Source organism: Notolepis coatsorum (assembly GCF_963971535.1).
Source record: "Notolepis coatsorum genome assembly, chromosome: 18".
Taxonomy (NCBI): domain Eukaryota; kingdom Metazoa; phylum Chordata; class Actinopteri; order Aulopiformes; family Paralepididae; genus Notolepis; species Notolepis coatsorum.
The window spans coordinates 4401783-4423035 of record NC_140182.1 but is presented as its reverse complement, the minus strand read 5'-3'; the positions used below and the strand labels follow the sequence as shown (position 1 = coordinate 4423035).

General features: G+C 50.7%; 1 protein-coding gene across 2 annotated transcripts in view; it reads right to left on the bottom strand.

Moving 5' to 3' along the window:
* Positions 1–794: 794 nt before the first annotated feature.
* Positions 795–21253, bottom strand: part of LOC311244711 (mixed lineage kinase domain-like protein) — a 40644-nt gene continuing 20185 nt past the window's right edge. Inside the window, exons 7-12 of one of the 2 annotated variants that reach the window (XM_084334364.1) lie at positions 19711–19846; positions 11981–12065; positions 4732–4871; positions 3747–3796; positions 2677–2820; positions 795–2523 (exon numbers count right to left, since the gene is read on the bottom strand). In XM_084334364.1, coding sequence (XP_084190490.1) covers positions 2474–2523; positions 2677–2820; positions 3747–3796; positions 4732–4871; positions 11981–12065; positions 19711–19846 — 605 coding nt within the window. In that variant the 3' untranslated portion in view covers positions 795–2473. Of the gene's footprint in view, positions 2524–2676; positions 2821–2931; positions 3301–3746; positions 3797–4731; positions 4872–11980; positions 12066–19710; positions 19847–21253 lie in introns of those variants that run through there. The other variant, XM_084334365.1, reaches the window with a different exon arrangement.

Below are 21253 nucleotides of genomic sequence, written 5' to 3'. Positions count from 1 at the left end.
TGGACCTGGTTTTGCACTACTGCGCATGTGGATGAGGGGGGGGGGGGGGGGGGGCGTCGTGGCTTGTACCTTGTTTTGTTTCCTGTAAAACCCGGAAGTAGTCAGTGTGTGCTGTTTATTTTTAACCCTAACCTTAACCCTAACCCTAACCATAGTTACTTGTTTAGCCTAGTCCACGCCACAAAGCCCCGCCCAGACGTTGGGCTCTGCAGATATATGCTATTGGTTGTGACACCTATCTCGCGTAATGAGGTCATTTAAAGGGGCAGTGAGGCAATTCAAAGGATTTGGTCAAAACATTGCTAATCTCATATGAATATACATATGACCCAATAACATTAACTATTTATGTTCTTACACAATAGCATTAACTATTTATGTTCCTATAACTAAATAGTTATGAATCTGAAACCTGGGTTACACATGCACGGTGAAACCAACCATGGTGAATCCTCCTTTGCTGAGCATGAGCTTTGAGATCAATAATTAAAGCAAATTAAGGCCTGGGCTATTAATTGAAATCATAGGGCATTAGGCGTACTAGGCTTCAAGCACGACTACTCTGCTACAGTTGTTTTTATCTTGTTTTTTCCTTCTTTTATTTGGTCAGTTTGATTGTTTCCCCTTATAGACTCATATATTAAGAAGTGTTATACAATCCAGCTTTATTATTATGGAGGTTATTATCATTGTAGGCTACAATTGTGTTTCCCTACATGGATGATGATGATGATGATGATGATGATGATGATGATGATGATGAAGTTAAGAAAAAGAAAAGACACATTTTTATTAAACATTTGTAATTTTCAATGACAATGGTATATAAAAACCTCATACATAAAAGAAAACACAGAAAACAGAATGTGTTGGCACATTTTTCAAGGAATAATATAGTACAGTACATTCCATAGATATGCTTAGAATGTGCACTTATTCCTATATATACCCTATTCGGCACAGCAGCATTTGAGTCAGATGATCTTCCTCTACGTCAAGTGTAGGGGCGATTTGACAGTTATCTTGTGTATACCGCCACCTAATGGCTCCCAATTCATTCTAAAATGAGGATAATAATAATAATAATAAACTTTATTTGTAGAGCACCCTTCATACAGAAACTGCCGCTCAAAGTGCTTCACAACAGGAAAAAGACAGGCATAAAATGAGCACATAAAGTGCAGACATACAGTATTAAATCACAGTTTTTTACATTAGGAACAACAGGCCACCTTGTTTATGGTTTGATTCAGTTTTACATAGACAATAATAAAAAGAGTAAGTTAAAAATAGACAGCGTAAAATAGTGCAATAGTGCAGAGAATAAAACAGTAGAATAGAATAGACATCAAATGAATGATTAATGACGGAGAGCAGCGGAGAGCGAACACCAATGAGGGAGTTGGTGGTCAATAATGGGGCCGTGGTGTTATGCGTAAAGTTCAGTGTTGAATTCACCATTGAATCTAAAATGAGACTGCTGTCTTCTGGGTAGAAAACAGGTTGACTTTTCTGAATTGACCTCTAATGGCGCAGTAGTTGTGTGAGTGCATAGGGCTACCCAGCAATGCCTTCTTCTTCTTCTTCTTCTTGAACAGGTTACAATACGTACAAAACTCTGCTGCTAGGATCTCACCCGCACCAAGTCCTGGCACCACATCACCCCCACCCTCATCCACCTCCACTGGCTTCCAGTCAAGTCCTGCATCAATTTCAAGATCCTCCTCATCACCTACAAAGCCCTTCACTCCCTTGCCCCCCCCGGTACCTAGCGGACCTCCTCCATCCCTACGTCCCGCCCCGGAGGCTGCGGTCCTCTGACTCCGGTCTCCTCTCCATCCCCACCACCAACCTGCGGACTGTCGGTCCCAGAGCCTTCTCTGTTGCCGCACCCACCCTCTGGAACTCACTCCCTCCAAACATCCGTAGTGCTACATCCCTGCACTCCTTCAAATCCCAACTCAAAACCCACCTCTTCACCAAATGTGTAAATGACTCTGCCTGATTTCCCTTTTTTCTTTTTCTTTCTTTCTTTCCTTTTGATTATTATTTTGTTGTTACGTTGTTCCCTGTTCCCCTCCCCTTAGCTGCCCCCTCCTGTTAAGCGCCTTGGGTCTCCTGGGCTACCCCTATAAAATGAACTATCATTTTTTTATACACTTTCTTTTACATGCATGGATATTGGATATACATTTTTGCCACATTTGAGCTCATTCACATCCCTCCCTCAGCTTCTCATCCTCAGTCTTTCCTTACTTTTCCTCCCCAGAGCCTAAAATTCTACTTTATTAAGCAGATTATAAAAAAATATTGTAAATATTAGTGATTGTAGAATATACCAGTGCAAATAAAATCACACTATTGAGCTTATCGGTCGATGGCTGTCAGGGTCCCCCCCCCCCCCAGATACAGGGGTCTCTCCGATAAGGTCATTAGTCTACCAAACCAGGACACAGGGTCTCTCATGCACGTGTCATTCCTCCGCTAACTGCGCCACCACTTGGCGTAGTTTGTCCACCAGCACTGTAAAACAGGAAGGGAAAAAAATTATGCCTTTTTTGTCTTGGATATTAATACTAGATGAAATGACCAAAGGGCTAAAAAAAGGTGGGGCTTAGAGCGGGAACTCTGGGCATTGAGGTGAAGGAAGCTGCCAGTGCTTTGCATTATAATGACCTCCAGACGGCGGCCTCTGGAAGCGGTCGTAGCTGCGGCAGGCATCGATCAGCTGTCCCAGCTTTCCAGGGCAGTCGGCAGGGAGTGGCTCCGGCAGTCTGTCCTTACACACCTTCTGGAAGACCTCCGTGCTCGACGCACAGTCTGCCAGGAGCAGAGAGGGTTGACAAAAAGCATGCGAGTCTAAATGATTCTAGGATCATTTACCAAATGATTAATAATCGTCAAAATCGCAGGAGACGCTGGGTTCGAGCCCAGCTCTCGGCGTTGCTACCAGCTTGGCTGGTCGTTCATACTATCACAATTGGCAGTGTTAGAGGGTGGGAGAAGCTGGCGGGGTGGGTCCTGGTCGTTGTAAACAGCGACTCCTACAGTTCGGTCGGGGCGCCTGCTCAGCGAGGAAAGGATCTAAGTGGGGTAGTGTGATCCTTCCACACGCTACGCCCTCTCAGTGAGAGTCCGCGCTGCCAGGTGAAAAGAAGCGGTTGATTGGCTGGACGTGTGTCGGAGGAAGCACGTGATAGCCTCCACTCTCCCAGACCGACTGTGGGGGGTATAGGTGCGCAGCGACCAGGAAGGGGATTGGGAATTGGCATAACGACTAACATTGGGATGGGAGAAAAACTGAGGAAAAAGGAGGGGGAAAAAGATTAAAAAAAAAATAATAATAATAATCGTCAAAATAATGAGCGTTCAATAATGGAATTCAATTGTGTAGTTGTGAGGTCTTAAAGGTGCACTATGTAGTTGTGAGGTCTTAAAGGTGCACTATGTAGTTTTGAGGTCTTAAAGGTGCACTATGTAGTTGTGAGGTCTTAAAGGTGCACTATGTAGTTGTGAGGTCTTAAAGGTGCACTATGTAGTTGTGAGGTCTTAAAGGTGCACTGTGTAGTTGTGAGGTCTTAAAGGTGCACTATGTAGTTGTGAGGTCTTAAAGGTGCACTATGTAGTTTTGAGGTCTTAAAGGTGCACTATGTAGTTTTGAGGTCTTAAAGGTGCACTATGTAGTTTTGAGGGTCCAAGACTGAATGGAATGCAGATTTAGAGAAGTGTTACATCTGGATACACACCTTCAAAAGGCTTCTTGCGGGTTACAATTTCCCACAGGACAATCCCAAAGCTGAAAAACAATATTTCAAACAAGGTGATCAATCAATCAATCAATCATCCATCCATCCATCAACCATCAGTTTCAGTTGAGTGGGTGTTGTACGTACGGTACTACAAGTGTTCCCAACCTTCTTTGGCAGGTGACCTCATATTGTGGTCAGAAGATTCCTGTCAACTCCTGTTCATAACCCATGGAATCTGTGTTCACATAACCAAGAGCCTTCATATTGAGAGCATACAAAAAGGTTTAATTCCTCAAAGGAACAGAAATATACAGCTGTTGTGAGCTTCTCAGTGTAGTGTGACACATAGACCACCGCAACACTTCCGGTATTCTGAGCTCATGGGGGAGAGAGAGCTGGGGGGAGAAAATGAATGAATGTGGATGAGAGCCTTGACATTAAGTGGTTGTAGCTACGGCTGTGGGGGCGCTGGAGACACGATCCAATAGACCTTTATACGCCAGAGTCTCCTGAACACGGAGAGACCGATCCCAAGTCGATCGGCACTTTCTCTGCCGAGATATAGTAACTCTTTTTCGCACCTACTCCCCAACGCTGCATGCGCTGATTGCCCACGGAGTCTCTCTGGATTGTCCAGAGATCTAGGTTCATCAATCTGTGCATGCAGAGTTCGGGAGTAGGTGCGGAAAAATGACTATAGCTCGGCCGAGAAAGTGCCGATCTACTTGGGATCGGTCTCTCCGTGTTCAGGAGACTCGGGCGTATAAAGGTCTATTGGATCATGTCTCCAGCGCCCCCACAGCCGTAGCTACAACCACTTAATGTCAAGGCTCTCATCCACATTCATTAATTTTCTCTCCCCTTAATGTAACACGGAAGTGCAGTGGTCTCTTAATTGGCTTCAGTACAATTAAAATATTATTACAGTCCCATTTTCATATCAAAGGGACTGATATCACATAGGGCTTCAGTGGCACCGTACCTGTACATCTCACACTCCTTGCTGTAACGATGGTTGACACTCTCCATCTGCTGAGGGCAGCTGTAGCGAAATGAGCTGTCCTCTCTGTCCTTGACCTTCCTCAACGATGACTCCGTTTTGGCCAACTCCAGCCCACCCAGCTGACCGAACAGGCAACACCAAGGGGAAGTCATTCGATTAGCATTACAACTCCAGCCCACCCAGCTGACCGAACAGGCAACACCAAGGGGAAGTCATTCGATTAGCATTACAACTCCAGCCCACCCAGCTGACCGAACAGGCAACACCAAGGGGAAGTCATTCGATTAGCATTACAACTCCAGCCCACCCAGCTGACCGAACAGGCAACACCAAGGGGAAGTCATTCGATTAGCATTACAACTCCAGCCCACCCAGCTGACCGAACAGGCAACACCAAGGGGAAGTCATTCGATTAGCATTACACGGCAATCAAGAACATTTGGCAATTGTAATCCATGTCTTTTTGGTGTACATCTTTTTTTTAAATGTCAAAATTCTAATCTCACATGTGAGTTTGTACACCTGAACGGTGAGATTATGGAAACAAAGATTTGATCATAAACAAAAAAAGAAGAGGAAAAAGAAATAGAAGCGATAGAAGATAGAAATTATGGTTGGTCATGGTTAGATTATGACATTGCACATTGGAAATGGCAGTACATCTAGAATAAGATACATTTAAATGTATTAATTATACAACATTTAGTTCCAAACACACATTGTGATTGGATGGGAGACATTCCATGGGTGCTTATAACTGCAATAAAGCACTGGTACCTTACATTGCTTAGCAGCAGAGAAGTAATTGTTGTTTGTAGAAAACCAAATTAGAGCTTTGGTCTTTGTTCAACCTTATGTTTGAAAGGATTATGTAAAAACAGTTGTATAAAAGCAATAAGATACTTGAGGTCATGTTATATAGTTACATCTAAATCTGATCAAAATCTTTAGCAGGTAGTCCAAATCAATGTATGGATTATGGATTACATTTATTGTACTACCTTGGAAACAAAACCAAAAAAATATAAAAAAATAAACAGAACATGACCAAATGACAGTAACGATAATAAAGATTTCATACCTATGTTTGTATGTTAACAAACTGCTGATTAACCATCAGTTACCCATGTCTAATACCTGACATCTACTTATAATAATACGAATAATATGAGAATAATAATAACTGTCCACCTGACTCTCAAATCTACCTCCTTAACTCAGTTCAATGAGATTTTCCTACAGTCTTTAATGTATAGCCTATAGTTCCTCATCAATTCCTATAATAATAATAATATACATTATCTGTATAGCACCTTTCATACAAAGATTGCAGCTCAAAGTGCTTCACAGCAGTAACAAAAAGAAAGACAGGTATAAAATGAGCAATGCATAAAGTGCAGACATATTAAACACAATTGGTTACAGACATAAAACGAGCATAAAAAAAGATAGAAAAGATAGCAACAAGGTAAGGCAAATCACAGATTTTAAAGAGGCATACAATTAGCATATAAAGTGCAGACATATAAAATCACAGTTGTATAACCTACTTAATCATTAATTTCTGGACCCTGAAGTGAAGTGTTAACCCTTTCACTACCACGCTACAGAAGGTTCTGTATCGTTAGGGGCTCAGCTTGGCTTCGCCTTCTGCACTATCTCGCGTACGTGCACGCGTACTGAATAAACCACAAATGTACCTCTAATACCAGTATTAGTCTGACCACACCCCTCATCAGCTTACCTTCATAAGCAGGTGTGTGGTCACCTGCTCTCCTCCTTCTCGCTTTCACCACAAGGAAGTGCCTCGGTAGTACCCCACTTGACGTGTCGTTGATAAGTTGAAAAGAGTTGTGACTAGGTTTACATTGTGCCTAACCTTTTTCTTCTCTCACTTGTTTATATAAGAAAAAGGTTTGGGTCATAATGTATTCCGCGGAGAGTAGACCCGCTAGACCTACTCTTCACCACCGATTCTCCATTCCCGCCTCCGTCGTGCGTTCCGGTGCTGGGCTGTTGCCACTCTCGTGGTTGCCGACCCAGCCCGGGAGACTGCCGGTGGATAGTTTTCCTCACCGACGAGCCGAGGGTTCGGAGCCGTCGCTCCGGCGATGGCCTGATCTCGACTCTGGTTCCTCTGTTTCTGGGGAATCGCCCGTTGATGAACGGGGGATTGTCTTAGAGCCAGGGGATTTGCGACGAAAACTTTTTGCGTCTGCTCGCTCACGTCGTCACATGGTGGCGTGCAGACGCGAACGGCCTGGGTTTGGGGAATTGCTGGAGACCAGCGAGGCCGCGTCCGACTCTGGATTTCTGATGGAAACTGAAGACTTCATGGAGGAGGCGGACGGGTTCTTGTATGATGGTCCCGTGGAGGAGAGTATCCCTCCTCCGGAGACCCCGGGGTGGGGGGAAATGGCTCCACGGGGCGCCTTGTTCGAGGATGTCGGGGAACCACCTTGGCCTCATCAACAGGATGCCCTACTGTCGGCCGCATCGGATTGTGGCTCCTTGACCAGTCGCAGCCTGCTGTATGCGAGGGATGCGGGGTCGGTGGAGGAGGGTCCGCAGGGGGAACTGCGGGCCTTGTTTCCCGAGCTCATGGCGGTAGCCGCCGCTGCAAACGGTGTGCCGCTGCCGCAGCCATTGCCTGCTCCTGTCCCTGATGACCTCATAGGCCATCCCTGGCAGCGTCCCCCGGTGAGAGGGGTGGACGTTGTCTACCCATTTTTCCCATCGATGGGGGCCTATGTTCGTCGGGGCCAGGCGGTCTCCAACATCATGGGACTGACTCCCGCCTACGTACCAGTTACGCGGGTGTCGGGGTTGGTCAAAGGTATGGGGGAGGGCGTACCTCGGCTTGACAATCCGATGGCCGCGCTCCTCTGTCCGGATATGGTGTGGGAGCCCCTATGCAAGCCGGTCCTCCAGGGGAGGTCGGCTAGGCGATTGGCTTATTGGGGTGACCAGTCATTTATCGCCGGTACACAGTCGCTGGCTGCGGCCTCTAACATCGCCCACCTGGCTAGATTTGTATCGGGGATAATGACGGGCGGCGCTGATCTGAACGAGGTGAGGTGCGATCAGATCACCCAGGCTGCGGGAGCTGTGCTGCACCTCTCCCAGGTGCTAGCCATAGCCATGGGTAAAGTGCGCGCCCTGGCCACCCTGGGCCAGCGTCACCTTTGGCTGGAGCAGGCTCGTGTACCTGAGAAGAAGAGAGCCCCTCTTCTGACGGCCGACCTCTCCGACGCTGGCCTGTTCGGGAAGGCCCTGCTATTGATGACCTCAACATGCAGAGAGATGGCAGAGGAGAGATCCATCCTCCAACCCCATTTTCCGCCTCCCGTCCTTGCCGGTGGGGGCAGAAGGCTTCCGCGACGTCGAGCTGTCTCCGTCGCCGCTACCACTGCTCCCGCCGCCGCTGCTGGCCCTGCCAAGAGGGCTAGGAGACGAGGCGACGCTTCAGCCACCGCCGGCCCATCCCAGACCGGAGGAGACGGTAGGGAACGTCGTGTCCAGCAGACTGTAAACTACCGTCCCTCCGGGGCTCCCCGGGGTGGCCAGACTCGAGCGGCGCGAGGTGGCAGGCGCCGCTGAGTGACTTTTCCCCCTCTGTGTCCCCTCCTCTACACCCTCCCCGGCCCCCCTATGATTTTGTGCCTTGATCACATATTATTTATTTAATAAAGAAGTTCCCTGATATAAGGGGGACTGTGGTTGGCCGAACAAACTGTGTGTTTCTTCAATACAAATCATGTGGTGGGGTTGTGTTTTATGAATCTACCCTGTTACGTTGGGGGAATGAGTTGTGTTGTGTTACGAGTTTTTAAGCAAGGTCTGCAACTTACACTCGGTAATAGGTTCTATTAGCTTGATGCTCCACATGCAATTAGAACTGGTGATATTCCATTGCTTTAACTAAGTATGTGTTCACAACGCTGTGTTGTTAGTTGCAGTAATGCTCGTACACACTTTTCATGGCCTAGCCATTACTCTCGTTCAACGTCTTCCTATAGCTTAGGCTGCGGGTATGGGATTCACGCACAGGCGACTTGTGTTTTTGTTGTAATCCCTTTTACACTTTGTGGGTAGCTAACATTGTATTAGCTTATGCTATATGTGTTTTGTTCTACCAGAGGTTTTCAAAATGGCTACGGTTGTTTTCTGTGTGTAGGGATAGAAGGTGTGTTTTCGGGAGGGGGTGTCGGATAAACCCCTCCTTTACCCACTTGATTGGTTTAGAGGTTGTTGACCCTCCTGCTAAGCCAGTCAGGGCCAAGCCAGTGCTTGGCGGGGGAGGGGGGGGGGGGGAGGGGTATTCTACCGACTCCTGTTATGACAGGATCCGGTGGGTTTTCCCCGCCCGTTATAGCGTTGTTGCTATGGCGACGCCTTCCATGAGCTGGTGTCGTAAAGATGTCGAGGGTAGAGCGCAGGACTTAACCTGCTGCGCTCGTTTTTGTGTCAAACTTGAGTCTGTTGGTCACGTGTCTCACAGTTTACATATCTTTTTCTTGACCGTGGTCTCATGTGGGAAGGTGTTTCTGGGGGAATCTGGTCTTACACTCTGATTAAGAGGAGTGACTGGATTAAAATCATGTGAAAACACAGGGTTTTTTACTCCCAGCTGTGCAGTTAGGTCATACATGTGATGCCTTTTCTTTATTTTATAAAGAGTTGAATGTTCATTCATGGAGTTGATTGCATCTCGCCCCTCTTGTCGTTTCCCTGGGCGTCTTGGGGATTCAATATGGTGGTCTAGCCGGCCTATTGTTGATGTGGGTATGTCCAAACGCACACATAGTGCTGGCTCAGGATGTGCTTTGGCCGTTGCTGACTGGCGCGCCTCGTTTGCTTTGGTGAAACAGCGTTTTTATGGAGCAATTGGGATGGGGGTTTTTCCTCTTCCGACATCCTGTGTGTTGTCGATGGGTTCCCGTTCATGTCAGGGGATGATGACGGAATGGGTCTGGGCATATGGGAAGGGTCTCACGCCCTAGGGGTGGGCCGCCGGACGCGGTTCATACCGACACGTCTGGGTGGCGCCTTCTTTTTATGTTGGGATCAGACGCGCATATCTGCCCCTTCTCCTGGGGTTGGCAGGTCGGCGTGGTTAGGGCACGGGACTGGTTCTGGTCGCGCTGGTCCAGATCAGTGCACCCGTTGTCCGCTGGGGATGCAGATCTGCTGTTCTGGTACCCTGAGGGACTTAGGGTTTTTTCGGGGGGAAAAATGCTAGGTCGATCCGGGTGTCACAGGGTTGTGCGTTATGGGACCCCTTGTTGGTACCGAGTGCGGGGTGCTGGGGGCTGGTCTTCCATATTACGCTCTTCTCTTGCGTTTTGGCGCTGAGGAGCCTGTTGGGTGGGGTTAACCTCCTTTGGGATCCTGTGCTCCCCGTATCGCCGGGCCCGGTCCGGGGTGATGCCCGTTGACCTGTAGGCCCGGGATGGCCCTGTTGGGAACCGGAACGCGGGCTGCGGTGGTACCGCCGGTGCGTTTCGGGGTTTTCCTGAGGGGTTATGGGACCAACCGTTGCATGGGGTGATGCCTGGGTGGTTGGTTCTCTGGTGTGTTGCTGCAGTGTCAACTCCCGGTTCTCCGGTTGAGGGTGCCCCTGCACGTTCATGACGTCTGCCGATCGTATGGGCTTTTCTGTGGGCAGCTGTCAGGGGCCGTGTGGTCTACGGATCCCGCTCCTGACGTGCTGTTGAAAGCTTGGTTATGCGACAACGCCAGCATACGCCCCTTCCGCCGGGGCGGCTGTTTCGGCTGTCCTTTCTGGCGCCTGCCTCGTCCGCAGTTGTTCCAGGCTTGGGTTGACAGCCTGTTGCCTGGTCTTCCCCGGTGCACTGCCTGTTCCGTTGGTTAACTCTTGTGTGTTATGACCATGCTGTCTGCCTGTTGCAGGGCTTGTGTTCCAGGCGGTGTGCTGTTGAGGGGGACAGGGCCCGCTCGGCTGAGGGGCCTTTGTCCGAATACGCTGGCGATGTGAGGGGCGGGGTCACTAGGTGCCCCCCTGGTGGGGTCTTGATGCTGGCATCATGGACTTCTCCGGGCCCCCATTCCGGGGGTCCAGTCCCTTTGGTGGGTCTGGGTCTTCCTTCGCGCTCCGCTGCTACGGCCTTGCCACGGGGTTGGGTTTGCCCTTGACCCCGTGATTCTGGGGGCAGTAACGAGGTTGTTCCTCCGTTCGTTCCCGGGTGGCATGCGGGTTGTGCGTGTGTGTAGTCGTGGGGTCAAGCCACGGTCTGCTCACCCTGTGCGTTAAGTTGCTTGAGAGCTCTTCGCACGGTCGGGTCCGTCGCCTTCCCGTGAAGCCTCTAATAGGGGGGATGCCCTCCATTAGGGGGGGTCGGGGGGGCTCGGCCCTCCCTGTTCTGATGGTTTTGGGGGGCTGTCAGCGGGGTGTATTTGTCAGCCAAGTGGCTCCGCTTGGCCTCCCTTGTGCAGAAGGCGAAGCCAAGCTGAGCCCCTAACGATACAGAACGTTAGGTTATGACTATAACCAAGTTCTGTTAGTTAGGGGCGATGCTTGGCTTCGGACGGCCGCTGCAGCCCTTGACCTCACCTTGTGGTGAAAGCTTGGGAAGGAGGAGAGCAGGTGACCACACACCTGCTTATGAAGGTAAGCTGATGAGGGGTGTGGTCAGACTAATACTGGTATTAGAGGTACATTTGTGGTTTATTCAGTACGCGTGCACGTACGCGAGATAGTGCAGAAGGCGAAGCCAAGCATCGCCCCTAACTAACAGAACTTGGTTATAGTCATAACCTAACGTTAACCCTTTCACTGTCACACTACAGACGGTAGTGTGGTTGTGAAAGGGTTAACCTTCTGTAGTGTGGTTGTGAAAGGGTTAACCTTATGTAGTGAGCGTTGACCCTTTGTCGTGTGGCAGTGAAAGGGTTAACCCTCTGTAGTGCGGTTGTGAAAGGTTAACCTTCTGTAGTGTGGTTGGTTGTGAAAGGGTTAACCTTCTGTAGTGTGGTTGTGAAAGCGTTAACCCTTTGTCGTGTGGCAGTGAAAGGGTTTTAACCCTCTGTAGTGCGGTTGTGAAAGGTTAACCTTCTGTAGTGTGGTTGTGAAAGGCTTAACCCTTTGTTGTGTGGCAGTGAAAGGGTTAACCCTTTGTCGTGTGGCAGTGAAAAGGTTAACCCTTTGGTAGTGTGTGGCAGTGAAAGGGTTAACATGTCCACCTCACACGTTGAGCTGCCCTCTCACCTTGACTCTGTACCCTTCAGCCACCAGGAACTTGGTGCTGGTGATGGAACCATGTATCTTGGCTTTCTCCTCTGACTGGTGCAGTCTACAGGGACACATAGACAGTGAATGAATGAATTATTTTATTTCGAATATTTACAAATAAATAAGCAAACAAATAATTTTTTCAAACATTTTCACAAATAAACAAACGAAAAGGATAGGTTTGAAGCCGAAGGCTTATAGAGCAACCTACCCCGAATTCAAAAAAACAAATTGAAAAAAGTTAGTTTTCAAAATATAACAAACAAAAAAATAAATCAACAATCAAAAAATCAACGGAAAAGAACAAAAAAAGTTAAAGTTTGCAAGATAAAACAAACAAACAAACAAAAAATCAACAATCAACAAAAAAACGATTCCTGAAAAGAACCGTAAGCCGACATAGGAAAAATCTCAAATTCATCTGCAATGCCAGAGTTTCATGGTAGAAAAAAAAAAGAAAAGAAAAAAAGATTGTAGGTTAAATTTTACTATACGATTCTAGAACCCTGTTTTTAAACATCTTTTTAAACTTAAAAATACTCCTGCTGTTTTTTATTTCATCCGGTATATTGTTCCAGAGTTTCACTCCTTTAACTGACACAGACATACTTTTAAGTGTGGTGACAGACAGGTACTGTCTCCTCTACAGGGGGACACACAGACAGGTACTGTCTCCTCTACAGGGGGGGACACAGACAGGTACTGTCTCCTCTACAGGGGGACACACAGACAGGTACTGTCTCCTCTACAGGGGGGACACACAGACAGGTACTGTCTCTACAGGGGGGACACACAGACAGGTACTGTCTCCTCTACAGGGGACACACAGACAGGTACTGTCTCCTCTACAGGGGGACACACAGACAGGTACTGTCTCCTCTACAGGGGGACACACAGACAGGTACTGTCTCCTCTACAGGGGGACACACAGACAGGTACTGTCTCCTCTACAGGGGGGACACACAGACAGGTACTGTCTCCTCTACAGGGGGGACACACAGACAGGTACTGTCTCCTCTACAGGGGGGGACACACAGACAGGTACTGTCTCCTCTACAGGGGGGACACACAGACAGGTACTGTCTCCTCTACAGGGGGACACACAGACAGGTACTGTCTCCTCTACAGGGGGACACACAGACAGGTACTGTCTCCTCTACAGGGGGGACACACAGACGGGTACTGTCTCCTCTACAGGGGGACACACAGACAGGTACTGTCTCCTCTACAGGGGGACACACAGACAGGTACTGTCTCCTCTACAGGGGACACACAGACAGGTACTGTCTCCTCTACAGGGGGGACACACAGACAGGTACTGTCTCCTCTACAGGGGGACACACAGACAGGTACTGTCTCCTCTACAGGGGGACACACAGACAGGTACTGTCTCCTCTACAGGGGGACACACAGACAGGTACTGTCTCCTCTACAGGGGGGACACACAGACAGGTACTGTCTCCTCTACAGGGGGGACACACAGACAGGTACTGTCTCCTCTACAGGGGGGACACACAGACAGGTACTGTCTCCTCTACAGGGGGGACACACAGACAGGTACTGTCTCCTCTACAGGGGGACACACAGACAGGTACTGTCTCCTCTACAGGGGGACACACACAGACAGGTACTGTCTCCTCTACAGGGGGACACACAGACAGGTACTGTCTCCTCTACAGGGGGGGACACACAGACAGGTACTGTCTCCTCTACAGGGGGGACACACAGACAGGTACTGTCTCCTCTACAGGGGGACACACAGACAGGTACTGTCTCCTCTACAGGGGGACACACAGACAGGTACTGTCTCCTCTACAGGGGGGACACACAGACAGGTACTGTCTCCTCTACAGGGGGACACACAGACAGGTACTGTCTCCTCTACAGGGGGGGACACAGACAGGTACTGTCTCCTCTACAGGGGGGACACACAGACAGGTACTGTCTCCTCTACAGGGGACACACACAGACAGGTACTGTCTCCTCTACAGGGGGACACACAGACAGGTACTGTCTCCTCTACAGGGGGACACACAGACAGGTACTGTCTCCTCTACAGGGGGGACACACAGACAGGTACTGTCTCCTCTACAGGGGGACACACAGACAGGTACTGTCTCCTCTACAGGGGACACACAGACAGGTACTGTCTCCTCTACAGGGGGGGGACACACAGACAGGTACTGTCTCCTCTACAGGGGGGACACACAGACAGGTACTGTCTCCTCTACAGGGGGGACACACAGACAGGTACTGTCTCCTCTACAGGGGGACACACAGACAGGTACTGTCTCCTCTACAGGGGGACACACAGACAGGTACTGTCTCCTCTACAGGGGGACACACAGACAGGTACTGTCTCCTCTACAGGGGGGGACACACAGACAGGTACTGTCTCCTCTACAGGGGGGGGACACACAGACAGGTACTGTCTCCTCTACAGGGGGGACACACAGACAGGTACTGTCTCCTCTACAGGGGGGACACACAGACAGGTACTGTCTCCTCTACAGGGGGGACACACAGACAGGTACTGTCTCCTCTACAGGGGGACACACAGACAGGTACTGTCTCCTCTACAGGGGGGGACACACAGACAGGTACTGTCTCCTCTACAGGGGGGACACACAGACAGGTACTGTCTCCTCTACAGGGGGACACACAGACAGGTACTGTCTCCTCTACAGGGGGGACACACAGACAGGTACTGTCTCCTCTACAGGGGGGACACACAGACAGGTACTGTCTCCTCTACAGGGGGGACACACAGACAGGTACTGTCTCCTCTACAGGGGGGACACACAGACAGGTACTGTCTCCTCTACAGGGGGGGACACACAGACAGGTACTGTCTCCTCTACAGGGGGGGACACACAGACAGGTACTGTCTCCTCTACAGGGGACACACAGACAGGTACTGTCTCCTCTACAGGGGGGACACACAGACAGGTACGGTCTCCTCTACAGGGGGACACACAGACAGGTACTGTCTCCTCTACAGGGGGGGACACACAGACAGGTACTGTCTCCTCTACAGGGGGGGACACACAGACAGGTACTGTCTCCTCTACAGGGGGACACACAGACAGGTACTGTCTCCTCTACAGGGGACACACAGACAGGTACTGTCTCCTCTACAGGGGGGACACACAGACAGGTACTGTCTCCTCTACAGGGGGACACACAGACAGGTACTGTCTCCTCTACAGGGGGGGGACACACAGACAGGTACTGTCTCCTCTACAGGGGGGACACACAGACAGGTACTGTCTCCTCTACAGGGGACACACAGACAGGTACTGTCTCCTCTACAGGGGGGACACACAGACAGGTACTGTCTCCTCTACAGGGGGGACACACAGACAGGTACTGTCTCCTCTACAGGGGGACACACAGACAGGTACTGTCTCCTCTACAGGGGGACACACAGACAGGTACTGTCTCCTCTACAGGGGACACACAGACAGGTACTGTCTCCTCTACAGGGGGGGACACACAGACAGGTACTGTCTCCTCTACAGGGGGGGACACACAGACAGGTACTGTCTCCTCTACAGGGGGGGACACACAGACAGGTACTGTCTCCTCTACAGGGGGGGACACACAGACAGGTACTGTCTCCTCTACAGGGGGGACACACAGACAGTACTGTCTCCTCTACAGGGGGGGACACACAGACAGGTACTGTCTCCTCTACAGGGGGGACACACAGACAGGTACTGTCTCCTCTACAGGGGGGACACACAGACAGGTACTGTCTCCTCTACAGGGGGACACACAGACAGGTACTGTCTCCTCTACAGGGGGGACACACAGACAGGTACTGTCTCCTCTACAGGGGGACACACAGACAGGTACTGTCTCCTCTACAGGGGGGACACACAGACAGGTACTGTCTCCTCTACAGGGGGGACACACAGACAGGTACTGTCTCCTCTACAGGGGGGACACACAGACAGGTACTGTCTCCTCTACAGGGGGGGGACACACAGACAGGTACTGTCTCCTCTACAGGGGGGACACACAGACAGGTACTGTCTCCTCTACAGGGGGGCACACAGACAGGTACTGTCTCCTCTACAGGGGGACACACAGACAGGTACTGTCTCCTCTACAGGGGGACACACAGACAGGTACTGTCTCCTCTACAGGGGGGGACACACAGACAGGTACTGTCTCCTCTACAGGGGGGGACACACAGACAGGTACTGTCTCCTCTACAGGGGGGACACACAGACAGGTACTGTCTCCTCTACAGGGGGACACACAGACAGGGTACTGTCTCCTCTACAGGGGGGGGACACACAGACAGGTACTGTCTCCTCTACAGGGGGGACACACAGACAGGTACTGTCTCCTCTACAGGGGGGACACACAGACAGGTACTGTCTCCTCTACAGGGGGGACACACAGACAGGTACTGTCTCCTCTACAGGGGGACACACAGACAGGTACTGTCTCCTCTACAGGGGGGACACACAGACAGGTACTGTCTCCTCTACAGGGGGGGACACACAGACAGGTACTGTCTCCTCTACAGGGGGACACACAGACAGGTACTGTCTCCTCTACAGGGGGACACACAGACAGGTACTGTCTCCTCTACAGGGGGGACACACAGACAGGTACTGTCTCCTCTACAGGGGGGACACACAGACAGGTACTGTCTCCTCTACAGGGGGGACACACAGACAGGTACTGTCTCCTCTACAGGGGGGACACACAGACAGGTACTGTCTCCTCTACAGGGGGACACACAGACAGGTACTGTCTCCTCTACAGGGGGACACACAGACAGGTACTGTCTCCTCTACAGGGGGACACACAGACAGGTACTGTCTCCTCTACAGGGGGGACACACAGACAGGTACCGTCTCCTCTACAGGGGGGACACACAGACAGGTACTGTCTCCTCTACAGGGGGGACACACAGACAGGTACTGTCTCCTCTACAGGGGGGACACACAGACAGGTACTGTCTCCTCTACAGGGGGGGACACACAGACAGGTACTGTCTCCTCTACAGGGGGACACACAGACAGGTACTGTCTCCTCTACAGGGGGACACACAGACAGGTACTGTCTCCTCTACAGGGGGGACACAGACAGGTACTGTCTCCTCTACAGGGGACACACACAGACAGGTACTGTCTCCTCTACAGGGGGACACACAGACAGGTACTGTCTCCTCTACAGGGGGGGACACACAGACAGGTACTGTCTCCTCTACAGGGGGGGACACAGACAGGTACTGTCTCCTCTACAGGGGGACACACAGACAGGTACTGTCTCCTCTACAGGGGGGGACACAGACAGGTACTGTCTCCTCTACAGGGGGGGACACACAGACAGGTACTGTCTCCTCTACAGGGGGACACACAGACAGGTACTGTCTCCTCTACAGGGGGGGACACACAGACAGGTACTGTCTCCTCTACAGGGGGACACACAGACAGGTACTGTCTCCTCTACAGGGGGGGGGACACACAGACAGGTACTGTCTCCTCTACAGGGGGGACACACAGACAGGTACTGTCTCCTCTACAGGGGGGGACACACAGACAGGTACTGTCTCTCTACAGGGGGGGGACACACAGACAGGTACTGTCTCCTCTACAGGGGGGACACACAGACAGGTACTGTCTCCTCTACAGGGTGACACACAGACAGGTACTGTCTCCTCTACAGGGTGACACACAGACAGGTACTGTCTCCTCTACAGGGGGGACACACAGACAGGTACTGTCTCCTCTACAGGGGGACACACAGACAGGTACTGTCTCCTCTACAGGGGGGGGACACACAGACAGGTACTGTCTCCTCTACAGGGGGGACACACAGACAGGTACTGTCTCCTCTACAGGGGGGGGACACACAGACAGGTACTGTCTCCTCTACAGGGGGGGGACACACAGACAGGTACTGTCTCCTCTACAGGGGGGACACACAGACAGGTACTGTCTCCTCTACAGGGGGGACACACAGACAGGTACTGTCTCCTCTACAGGGGGGGGACACACAGACAGGTACTGTCTCCTCTACAGGGGGGGGACACACAGACAGGTACTGTCTCCTCTACAGGGGACACACAGACAGGTACTGTCTCCTCTACAGGGACACACAGACAAGGTACTGTCTCCTCTACAGGGGGGGGGACACACAGACAGGTACTGTCTCCTCTACAGGGGGGACACACAGACAGGTACTGTCTCCTCTACAGGGGGGGGGACACACAGACAGGTACTGTCTCCTCTACAGGGGGACACACAGACAGGTACTGTCTCCTCTACAGGGGGACACACAGACAGGTACTGTCTCCTCTACAGGGGACACACACAGAAGGTACTGTCTCCTCTACAGGGGGGACACACAGACAGGTACTGTCTCCTCTACAGGGGACACACACAGACAGGTACTGTCTCCTCTACAGGGGGACACACAGACAGGTACTGTCTCCTCTACAGGGGACACACAGACAGTACTGTCTCCTCTACAGGGGGGACACACAGACAGGTACTGTCTCCTCTACAGGGGACACACAGACAGGTACTGTCTCCTCTACAGGGGGGACACACAGACAGGTAACCTGTGGCTTAAAGGAACACGCCAACATTTTGGGAAATTAGCTCACCGTCTTACATTTACATTTAGTCATTTAGCTGCTACGCTTTTATCCAAAGCGACTTACAAGTTCTGTACGACAAGACAGCAAGAAGGGCACAACTCTATCAGCTGAGTAACAATGCTCATCAAAGTGTTGAGTGCTACAGTGTAGGTTAGTTTATTAGGAAAAGTGCACGACAGTAAGGTTAGTCAGGGTTAGATTTTTTTTTAATTTTTTTTATATATCATTTCAGATAATGGTTGAAGAAGTGAGTCTTTAGTCGACGGCGAAAGATTGGACGTGTTTCGGCGGCTGTCCTCCAGAGAGAGAGACGAGAAGATAGATGATACCGGTCTCCTCTCTGGTGTGTTCAGTAGAAAGCTATCTGGCTGCACACGTTAGCCTATAGCTTAGCACAATGAATGGAAGCGGACAGTGCCGGTTAGCCTTCGGGAGAGTTGGTTAGTTGGACAATGCCTATAGGCTAACCGGCACTGTCCGCTTCCATTCATGTGCTAAGCTATAGGCTAACGTGTGCAGCCAGTCAGAGTCCGAATGCAGTCGGTGCTCGAGTCCAAGTCCGAGTCACGAGTCCCGAGGATCAGCCCTGGACTCGACTCCCACACACTGGCGTGTGCGGTAATGAAACATACGAGCTTTCCTGTCCCACGGTACGAACCTGACTGTAGAGGCCTTGTGCCGCATCCAAACACATACAAGCTTTCCTGTCCCCGGTACGAACCTGTAGAGGCCTTGTGCCGCATCCAAACACATACGAGCTTTCCTGTCCCACGGTACGAACCTGTAGAGGCCTTGGAGGTTGCATCCAACACATACGAGCTTTCCTGTCCCACGGTACGAACCTGTAGAGGCCTTGTGCCGCATCCAAACACATACAAGCTTTCCTGTCCCACGGTACGAACCTGTAGAGGCCTTGTGCCGCATCCAAACACATACGAGCTTTCCTGTCCCACGGTACGAACCTGTAGAGGCCTTGTGCCGCATCCAAACACATACGAGCTTTCCTGTCCCACGGTACGAACCTGTAGAGGCCTTGTGCCGCATCCAAACACATACGAGCTTTCTGTCCCACGGTACGAACCTGTAGAGGCCTTGTGCCGCATCCAAACACATACGAGCTTTCCTGTCCCACGGCAGGTTGCAGGCGGAGTCCAGCACCTGCCTCAGACTGCCCTTCTCACAGAACTCCATGACGATGAGGAAGTTGGGGTTGAGCTCTACAGGCGACGGGAATGACACACATGAATGGATTAATGAATGAATGAATTTAGGCGGCTACGTGGCGTAGTGGGCAAGGCGCTCGCCACGAATACTGGAGACGCTGGGCTCGCCTGTTCGTCAACATTTTCTGTGATCCTGGGTTAGGTTTGCCAAAAGCATTACTGTTAATTTTTTTTAAAGGGGAATGCCACCTGTTAGGAAGTGGATCTCATACATCCTGTGGCCAAATTCCTTACATTGGGTTCCCAGGACAGGCATTACCTTAAAAGGGCATAAGGCCTGATTCTGCCTGCATAGGAGACCCCCCCCCATGATCTATGCACCAGCTCATCACTGGACACTGGTCAAGAGTGGTCGGCCCAGGAGGGTGTCTGACCACTACACTGAAATCTGACTCTCTCTCTCTCTCTCTCTCTCTCTCTCTCTTTGTCTTGTAACGATAATGCACTCTCTCTCTTTCTCTCTACCTTTCTGCACTCATACACACCCTCTCTCTCTCTCTCTCTCTCTCTCTCTCTCTCTCTCTACCTTTCTGCACTCATAACACACCCTCTCTCTCTCTCTCTCTCTCTCTCTCTCTCTCTCTCTCTCTCTCTCTCTCTCTACCTTCTGCACTCCTAACACACCCTCTCTCTCTCTCTCTCTCTCTCTCTCTCTACCTTTCTGCACTCCTATCACAACCCTCTCTCTCTCTCTCTCTCTCTCTCTACCTTTCTGCACTCCTATCACCCCTCTCTCTCTCTCTCTCTCTCTCTCTCTCTCTCTCTCTCTCTCTCTCTCTACCTTACTGCACTCCTAACACCCCCTCTCTCTCTCTCTTCTCTCTCTCTCTCTCTCTCTCTCTCTCTCTCTCTCTCTCTCTCTCTCTCTCTCTCTTCCTCTTTCTGCACTCCTAACACACTCTCTCTCTCTCTCTCTCTCTCTCTCTCTCTCTCTCTCTCTCTCTCTCTCTCTCTCTCTCTCTCTCTCTCTCTCTCTCTCTCTCTCTCTCTCTCTCTCTCTCTCTCTCTCTCTCTCTCTACCTGTCTGCACTCCTAACACACTCTCTCTCTCTCTCTCTCTCTCTCTCTCTCTCTCTCTCTCTACCTTTCTGCACTCCTAACACACCCTCTCTCTCTCTCTCTCTCTCTCTCTCTCTCTCTCTCTCTCTCTCTCTCTCTCTCTCTCTCTCTCTCTCTCTCTCTCTCTCTCTCTCTCTCTCTTCTCTCTCTCTCTCTCTCTCTCTCTCTCTCTCTCTCTCTCTCACTCTCTCTCTCTCTCTCTCTCTCTCTCCTCTCTCTCTCTACCTTTCTGCACTCCTAACACACCCTCTCTCTCTCTCTCTCTCTCTCTCTCTCTCTCTCTCTCTCTCTCTCTCTCTCTCTCTCTCTACCTTTCTGCACTCCTAACACACCCCTCTCTTC